Here is a 9629-nt window from a genome sequence, read left to right on the forward strand (position 1 = left end):
TAAATCTGTCATTCATTGGCTTCAACACTATATTATAAGTGTTTACACGATGATCATATTGCTTACTTGAGATAATCTCATTTGTGTCATCTACAGATAAGATTATCTGGGATAAATTATTTATGGTCGAAGCTAAATCATTAATATAAACTAGAATCAATAATGAATCTGAAACTGATCCCTGGGGAATTCCATGTTTAATATTTATAAATTCTGAATTAGTCTCCTTTCTAAAGACCATATCTTTAATATTATAGAACTTAATTTTTTTATTGGGATTACCAGAACCGTAACATTCTAATTGAGTTATATTATTACAGTAGAGCATCGATTATCTGAATACCGATCAACCGAAACATTGGTTAACCGAAAGCATTCCAGTCAGCAAATTCAAATTTGCGCACGCGCCATGTATAAATTCCGCTAGCGCTGTTTGCGAGATTTGGCTGCAAAAAAACGAGTCTCAGCTCTAAGCAAAAAAAAAAAAAAAAAAAAAATTTGGACTTCTTTCCTTAACTGTAGGCCTACTTTAATGGCCATTTTGAACTTGTCAAACTAGGCTAGTCAGTTCTCTGTTTTATTTGTTTTATTTGTAAGATGTGTGATACAAAATATATATGTACAGTTTTGTTTAATAATTGTGTTCCCTTGTTTCATACTGCTTCTATGACACCAGTACACTGTACAATTTGTTTTAGTAAATGATCGGTTATCCGAAAAATGAGTTATCCGAATATCCCCCATCCCCAATTGTTTTGGATAATCGATTCTCTACTGTAGTTGGTTATGAAATCACCTAATTATACTTTTAATAGTGTTCTGGACATTTTACTGGGTTATCAAACATGTCACATTAATCCATTAATAAATAAATCCTATACATCGAAAAAGAAATTAATTACTTTTTCTCGTTATTGTTTTCATCTTTTCCTACAATTTCTCTCTTCCACAGTGACAGAAAGTCTGCCAGTCAGGCTTGGACCCACATGAGACTCGAATCATACTCAAAACTGCAATCCAACTCAGATAAACTCTAACGTAATTACTATCAGATCAGGTAGCCGGATTCATATCTGGTTAAAAATCAACTCAAACTCAAATCCAAAACAGAACAAAAAAAAAAAAAGCTCAAATTCAAATCACTCAAATGAGACTCAGCCTCACTTCAGCCACTAAACCAAAGTCTCAATCTCAGATCCATAAGAGACTCAAATCATACTCAAACCGCAATAAAACTCTGATAAACTTCAACTCAAATAACGATCACATAAGGTATTCATATTCACATCCGACTAAAAACAAAATCAAACTCGGATAAGCTCAAACTCAAATCACGGTCTACCTGGTACTCGAATTCATATCCGATTAAAATCAACCAGACTCAAATCATATCAAATACTCGGTTATATCAGTCTAAAAATGTAATCAAATTCAGATAGACTCTAATTGAAATACGATCATATCAGGTACTCAGAGTCATATCCGACTAAACAATCGAATCAAACTCAAATTCAGACCAGAATAATTGAAATCACTCAAATGATACACACTTCGGACTCAAACTCTTTAGCAGCGGCAACAATCATGTTTATTATATTCACTAAAATTGTATAATATTCAGTGCTGTAGTTGGGCCGGTATGCTGTACCATCTAAAATAAAAGCACGCTGTTACCGTACCAGAAAAAAATAGACTCGAAAATGTAATTATTCACTCATTTATGTAGTATTCTGCCCAAGGGCAAGTCTTTCACTGCAAACACAGTTTTTTCCAGTCTTTCCTATTTTCTGCCTTCCTCTTTGTTTCCTCATGTGATTCATAGATCTTAATGTCGTCTATCATCTGATATAATTATTAACTATTTTTAAATAGTCTTTATAATATACTTTGAAATGGAGGATGTTAGCTATTTGAAAAACATTTTGATTTTGATATCTGGCATAAAAGTAGCGGCTGGCATCTCATATCCTTTGTTTAAACGCTTGTCCATTCGTTGTTTTATCGAAAACCATGGTCTGGCACTTCAGGAGTAGTTGTGATTTGTTAATTTCAAGTTTTCATAACGCCGTGGTATTTCTATAAGAACCGTAATTAACACTAACTTCATGGCATGGCGCCTCAAGAAATCTGCTACACTGATTCGCTAATTTCAAAATTTGCATAGATATCTTCGCGTAACGCTAATTTTATGATATGGCGCCTCAAGAATTCTGCTGCACTGGTTCGCTAATTTTAAAACTCGCTCAGACATAATGCTACCAGTTTGCTAGAGGAGAGAAATATTGTTACTTTTCGTGCGCTTATGAATCTTAAGTCCAGTTACATGTTATAGATTCTATTCCAATTTCAACTTAAGAATGTGAATGAGCATTACTGTAATGAACAATATCGACACTAAGAAAAGGAATACTCTTCCAGTAAAAGAGTTCCTAGGCTTTTGTTGCTAAAAAGTATTGGGCCACCAGTGTCAGCATTTAATTTCTTACCTTATATGCAATCGTGGCTGCGATCTGGAAGGAGGTCTGCAGAGATGGGTGCATGACGAAGAAATAACCTTGAAAAAGAGGCAGTATGAGTCCATAATATAGTCTCGTCTGACCAAGGAGATTTCCATAGTACCCCTTAAAATTTGTTTCCAACTACAGCACCGACAATACTATTAAGTAGAAATTAACTATGATAGTTGTATACTACTAATAAACACAAAATACAGTTTCAGTGTATATTTCTCTGTTTGTGCTTCTGCTGTTTGTGATTTCTAATACTTTCATCACTTACGTCAGGTGATCCAGGTTCTTCTGCAGACGCCATTCATCATCGATGGCTTGCGTCGCTGCAGCAACACACGGCAGCTGCGTCTCGCAAAGCCAGGCCGTGAACTAGTGACATTCCTGGTAGTGTGCAATGTTGCCATGTGGGTCACTGAGACCTTCGAAATCAAATCACACGATAAGAGAGATGACCGCTACGACATATATGGGAAGGTGCTGTGGACCATGCTCAGTCACATGACGGTGCCCCTCACAATGTTCTACAGGTTCCACTCCTCAGTGTGCCTTGTCGACATCTGGAAATCTGCTTACGAGCGAGGTGAATGAAGAGTTGCCTGTGTTCCGTGAATTAGATAGCTGGACAGTTGCACAGAAAGCTTCAATGCATGTCAAGAATATAGAACTGAAGGAGTCTAGAAAACTGTTTAGCAGAAGAGGAAGAAGCGAGCAGACAGAGCCTGAATTCGCAGACTGCTTTCCGAACTTTGATGAACTGAGTTACACAGAGTGATCCACTTGCTGCGCAAGGACAGAGTTAACTTCTTGGCAGTGACTGTGATATTTTTGGTGGCTAAAATGGCTGTCGCCAGGTCTCTTTTGTCTATTTCGGTCTCTCCTGCCGTTATAATTCCACAATTTTTCCATTTTTATATAGTCATGTTATGCCCTCATCATCTCTGAATAACTTTTGATGATTTTGAATAGGATCATATTATGATCTTAGAGTTGTCAGCGAGGGGATCACTCTATACAAGGCTGTTCCAAATTATGCGTTATGTATGTACAGACAGGAGTGTGTGTGTGTATGTGCATGTATGCGTTTGTATGTTTGTTAAGTATGAGTATGTATATATAGTATGTATGAATGATATTTTATTTAATTTTGGGAAGAGGTACCTAACTATTTAGAATAGTCTTGTATTTTTTCCCCCTGTGTTCATCTCGTGTACCTGCTCTGTGTCAACAGAGATAGTTGTATCAATAACCTTAATGCTGAGTTCTCTACAATGTTAAATAAACTATTTCTACACAATTAAAATTACAAGAAAGCTTTAATGGGGCTAAAATTCTGTGGTTCCAAGGCAAAAGGTGATATGTCAATTTTTGGTGAAAATGAGATTTTGCAATATGTACATACTGATGATATCTTTATTGTTACAGAAGATGGCATGCATATATCTATTATTTTTATCTAACTTGTGGTTATGAAACTTGATTCCTATAATTTTATACGGTCGTTAAAACTTTAAATGGTCGCTCCTGAAAAACTGCAAAAAATGACGTAATATCACATTTTGCCTTCAAGCCACAGAATTAAGTTTAGGAATACTTTTAAATAGATCCACATAATTTTAACATACAGAATTGGAAGTAATTGTTAGTTCAACGTTAGAAATTGAATATGTATAAATTAAATGGGCGGAACTAGTTTTCAAACAGATTTTAAATTTGATCACTGGATTCTGAAGAAATTAAACTCTCCAGATTCAAAAATACGGGGCTCAGCTGAAAATTAATGGGAATAGAAGAGTCAGAAAACTCTCTTCCTAAAACTTACAGTGCGAGATCGCTCGTCTCTTACACGAAGGGGGTACAGGAAAGTATCATAAAAATATTAAGATTCTGGTGCCCTATCCTTCCGTCATTTTTCTGCTTTAGAGAAAAGTTCTGTCCAGACACTTGATTTTTATGATTTTCCAATGTTCGAGAATAGGCTACCTAACGTGCACAAAGGAGATAACCAAGGGTCACATATGTTATACCATATAGAGGTCCACAAGTATCACTCAAGCTGGGACAATAATTCGAGCACCCAAGTTCAGCAAAGAATTGTTGATATTTGTAGAATTTCATTTTAGAAGAAAATATACTTTTGTCTCTAATCGAAATTTTGAGTAAATATCTTGGTGAATATATAGCCATTGAGAAAAGAGTTCTTCGGACAACTCATTCCAGGACCAAAAGCCTTCTTTACCGAAGTAAGGGGCACATTATCTCTCGTCTCCCCTCCTGCGTGGTAGAAGGAACCTTAAAATCATGAAAAGATAAGGAACAAAGAGACAACACCTTATGTTGCTGGAGAAGTTCCTCTGTATAATCGAATTTGACCAACATTCTGAATTGGCTTGCTCTCACACCAAAGATAACAGATGGTCTTACTGTACTTCCTAGGCTGTATAGAACCTCAGCTGTCACGTATTTCATGTTGTCAGAAAACCGTGCTACGATGATCTAGCTCAACCAGGTTAAATATCGCTCTTTTTTAAATATTTGGCTTGTATAACATGTGAAATTTACCTCCACATACCGGTATTTGTGTATTTTAACATATTGTGATATTTCTTTTTTCCACGAAAATTGATAACGTATTATACAATAAAATTATGTAACACACAACATTACCAAAAAATATATACAAATTTCTGCAACACTTCAAATATCTAACATCCTAAGCAGAAAGAAGAAATACGAGTATCTATAGTCTCGGTGCTCTTATTTGCAGCACCCAATCACGTTGCAAGTCGGCTACATTTAAACGTGTGTGTCTTGTGATTCGCTGCTGATGACATTATGCACTTCCTAAAGCTCGATAAATATGTAATATAATCGCCCGCCATTTTGGCTCTCTTGTTGGCGTTCGCAGGAAGCACATGAGGGCGTTATTTGCCGCTCAATTATTTGCTCAATTACAGTGCATCCAATTTATTATCATAGGAGCCACGACATGATAATGTTTAAAGGTGCGGTAAATAAATTCCTCGTCTGGTAGCTCAGCAACGAAAGGACAAAAATGGCGAACAATAATACCTACCTAAACTTTATAGAGCCTTCACTTCCTAAGGCGTAAGCAAAGAGGAGGAGTCATGCCGGAAATAACAGTGACGCGACTATAGTAGCTTGTTATTTAAGACTTACTGTGTTGTTGGCTATGCAGTAGGTATGCATTTTGTGATCTCATTACAGTTATTGTTATATTGTAATATTCATCATGAAAATTTAAAAAAATGTATAGTGACAGCAAATAGCATGTGATAATGTATCTGCTATCATTGAACAGCATAATTGAGTGTACAGGATTCTAACAAAAGAAAAATTGCGTTATATACTTTTAAGGGCATACCGGTATATAATGTATTAAAATAAAACAAATCCCAATCAATTCAAGTACAACAACAAATTGTAACATTAATAAAGGTAACTTTGTTGTTAGTGCGGCAAATGCTACTTGATTTTAAATGAAATTTCTAGTGCAAGCACAAAAAGTCAGTTGATGGCATTGCATCCAGAGCCAAAATGCAGATGTGCAGCTCTGATTACATCTCATTGTCATAGAAGCGAACATTCTTTTAAAAAAATGTATTTAAATTAATTGTATAATAAACAGTCATCATAATCATTCATGATGCAGTGTTTTTTAATTTAATATCAGTGTTTGCATTCCTAATTAAAAAATTTGCGGAAATATTGACAGTACCTATATAGCCTACTTCTGTGCTACAAAAGACTAAGAATTGGTTTTAAATGAGTACCTGCAGGTAAAAATTACTTGAAAGATCTGGTGCAGTCAGTCATAAGCATTTGTCTGTGTCCTGTGTGTTAACATTCAATCTCTCTAACAATTGGGAACTGCAGTATTTAGATACTGACTCCACCAACAGGTTTGCGTTGCTCGAGACCTGAAGATTTATTATTCAGTTGGATTTGTTATGCTTGACTAGCATAAAATTTGACAAAACGATATTGCGCCAAACATGTTATATATGAGATCAACCGAGATTGCGTAATTAGTTAACATTTTAGTGTAATAATGAAAAGTAGCAATAAAATATGTGATTATAAGAAAATATTTTAAATTAAATTATGTAATATTTCTTTAACGTGTAATAAATTATTTAGTATACATATGGTTCAACCTTCACTCCTTTGACATTTTTTTAATCTATATAATTTAGTATCTGCATCTCATTATACACAGTACTTGTACAGTATGAACAAATATTAGTAGACTTTCTCCGATAAAAATTCCATGTGATTGTTGCTCTATCAGATTCTTTTTGGCATTTTTTTCAGTATGTTCATGACATTATGCACTGCTAACTACTGGTACTGGTACAGTATATAAGTTATTTTACAAGATACCTAAAGAATAATGTCCATCGATATTATAGTGTGCGTCTTGCAACACATGGTGTTATGGTGAGAATTTCCTTATTATATAATACGGTATATTGCCTTAGACCAGTGTCTCTCAAACTTTTCTCACCATGAACCTGATTTTAAAAATATCAAAGAGGGACATTTTACTGCAGTTAATATACAAGCAACCTAATAATAATTTATTAATACAGTGTAGCCTATGTATGTATAGAATAATTAAATAATTACTTTTTCAACATTTTAATGAATATTTATCATCACATTTGTTATAATTTACAATGCTGTGTCATTTAATGTGAAAATTTAATATAAAAGAAAAACAAAATACATTTTTGTTAAGTAACATTTAGATTCACATATAAATATCAAAATAGAAACTTAAAGTTGTAGGAGAGTAGGGCCTATTCTCTTAAATCTGCATACACCTCAAGGCTGAACACTGTACAAGAGGGCTTAAGCATTTGTTTCGTGTTGTGTGGGAATTATAAATTCCATTTAATAATAAGAAGAAGAAGCGCACAATGTGCATATAGTTAGTAACCTAATTACGATTCACAAAATTTTGTTAATGACACTGTTCTACGTTCGCACGTCGCTGCATGGTATCTGTCGCAAATGTCTCCACAGAGCTTACATACACAGTGATCATTTGGCTGGTGGTATTTTTCGACGCTACATAGCTTGAAGTGAAACCCATGGACTGCGAATCGCGTCATCACATGTCTCAATTCGTAGTTGGCCTTCTTCCATTCTGTGTTCATCATTGCGTCCGTGACGTAGAATTCCATACATATCTCTGCTCTCTTTGTCTTTAGTTCCTGGAGTAGGTCGTCATATGCCTTTGTAGATGTCAGTAGCAGTTGATATCTCAGGTCTTCGATGTAGAAAGATTCCTTGGACAATACGTAGGTAAGACATGATGGGGTGTATTTGGATAGACATAATGCTTTCTTCAGGAATGTCGCTTTGACTCTCTCGATGTCTGCTAGATTGTTTTTCGTTAGGTGTTCCCATATTAAATCTATTCCATATGTTATTATATAAATTCCATTTAGGAATGGGTAATATCTTAAAAAGTAGGACATCCTGGGTCCCGCGACGTGTATGAGCAGGACACGGGAAAATTTCCTGAAAATCGGGAATGTCCCGCCAAATAGGGGTATCTGACAACCCTACAGTTTAATGGCAGATCCCTTGTAATCCATTTTTATTGATTTGCTGCTACCATCAACATCATCATTACCGGTATTGATGCCTTAGATCAGGACTGGGCATCGGGAGTGCATCCATACTCTAAACTGGGACGCTTAATATTCATCAGTCACGGAATCAACACTGCATTGTTTGGTGGGGAAGAAAGGGGATGAAGAGAAATCATATGGCTCCCCATGAGAGAGTAGAATCCGCTCTTGCTGGAACTGGATATGAATTATATTTTTATTTATAAATAAATATTTAATTCTTCCAACTTCCCACAATTTAGGGCTGCCAAAAAGAGAAAGCATACTAAATAAATGACATTAATACAATTTCGAACATGATAATATCCCTAATCACTATTATACTGGTACAGTGTACGTAATCAGGGATAATGTGAAATAATCTCTGATCACAAAGGCTGGGAAATTAAGTTACCGGTATACAGATTTTCTTTTTTAATTTGACACATTGTTAATTTCTCTTTTTTTTTTGTTTATTTTTGTTGAATATAATAGGATGACATTTGTTATAATATTGAAATTAATCCCCAATATTAATGTGTGTTTGCAAAAGGAAACGCAGGTAATTTTACATTTCATGTTGCGAAAATTATTTGCATTTGTATGTTGGCTGTCCTGTTTGCCGGCATTTGCTATCATTGTAACCAATGTTAGTAACGTATTGTGTTGATTTTTTGTTTTATCGCGGTGCGAAAATAATAATATTTAAAGATTTATATGAACTGGCCTTACAATAAATTTCATTTTCATATAGTTACTCTTTCAGGACTGTGATATATTGTGGCACTTTATATATCATATAACAGAACTTAAAATTTGACATTGGCGACACTGATCAGCCACAACAGTCAACACGTACTTACGCGTGTAGAAAGAGAACGTTAATACTTAATCTACATTTGGATATACGATTTGCAACAATGTATTTAATGTACTACCTAGACGAGCAGGGAAAGAGGGTGTATACATTTAAAGTAAGTATTTTTTAGTTTTCTTTGATAGAGTTTCTTTTTCACAAATTGAGGTTACGTTGTTTGTATTAATTTGTTTCTCTAAAAGGAATCCTATAAACTATTTTTCAGTGTTCACTACTACTAATAAGCGACAGTGATACGAGTCGCTGTTACATTACAGTGGGGCGTTACCTGTCTGTTTCTTTATTATCATTCATTTTATTGTGTTCTGTCCATGGGTACCGTCTTTCACTTTCAGTATACGGATTCCTGACTGACAATTATATCTTAAATTATACTAAAAAGAGCAGATTTGTCTGCGTTTGTCAAATGCGCATCATCATGCTTACGAAAAATCACTTTTCAGTGTCGATAATTTATTCTGTGTGCGCGAGGTTGGAATTTTGAAGTCAGAGGGAAAGGAAGGAATCTGTGTTATAAAATTTATCCGGTTGCTGACAAAAAGTGAATTTTTTTTTGTCTAACAATAAAAAATACTTTTACAGGAAAGGAAACAAATTACATAT

At 34.8% G+C, this 9629-nt stretch overlaps 1 protein-coding gene across 1 annotated transcript in view; it reads left to right on the forward strand.

The window, feature by feature from the left end:
* Positions 1-3885, forward strand: part of LOC138715258 (proton channel OtopLc-like) — a 117753-nt gene extending 113868 nt beyond the window's left edge. Inside the window, exon 14 of the mRNA XM_069847985.1 lies at positions 2784-3885. Coding sequence (XP_069704086.1) covers positions 2784-3098 — 315 coding nt within the window. The 3' untranslated portion in view covers positions 3099-3885. The remainder of the gene's footprint in view (positions 1-2783) is intronic.
* The last annotated feature ends 5744 nt before the right edge of the window (positions 3886-9629 follow it).

This window comes from Periplaneta americana, chromosome 15 (assembly GCF_040183065.1).
Source record: "Periplaneta americana isolate PAMFEO1 chromosome 15, P.americana_PAMFEO1_priV1, whole genome shotgun sequence".
Lineage (NCBI taxonomy): Eukaryota > Metazoa > Arthropoda > Insecta > Blattodea > Blattidae > Periplaneta > Periplaneta americana.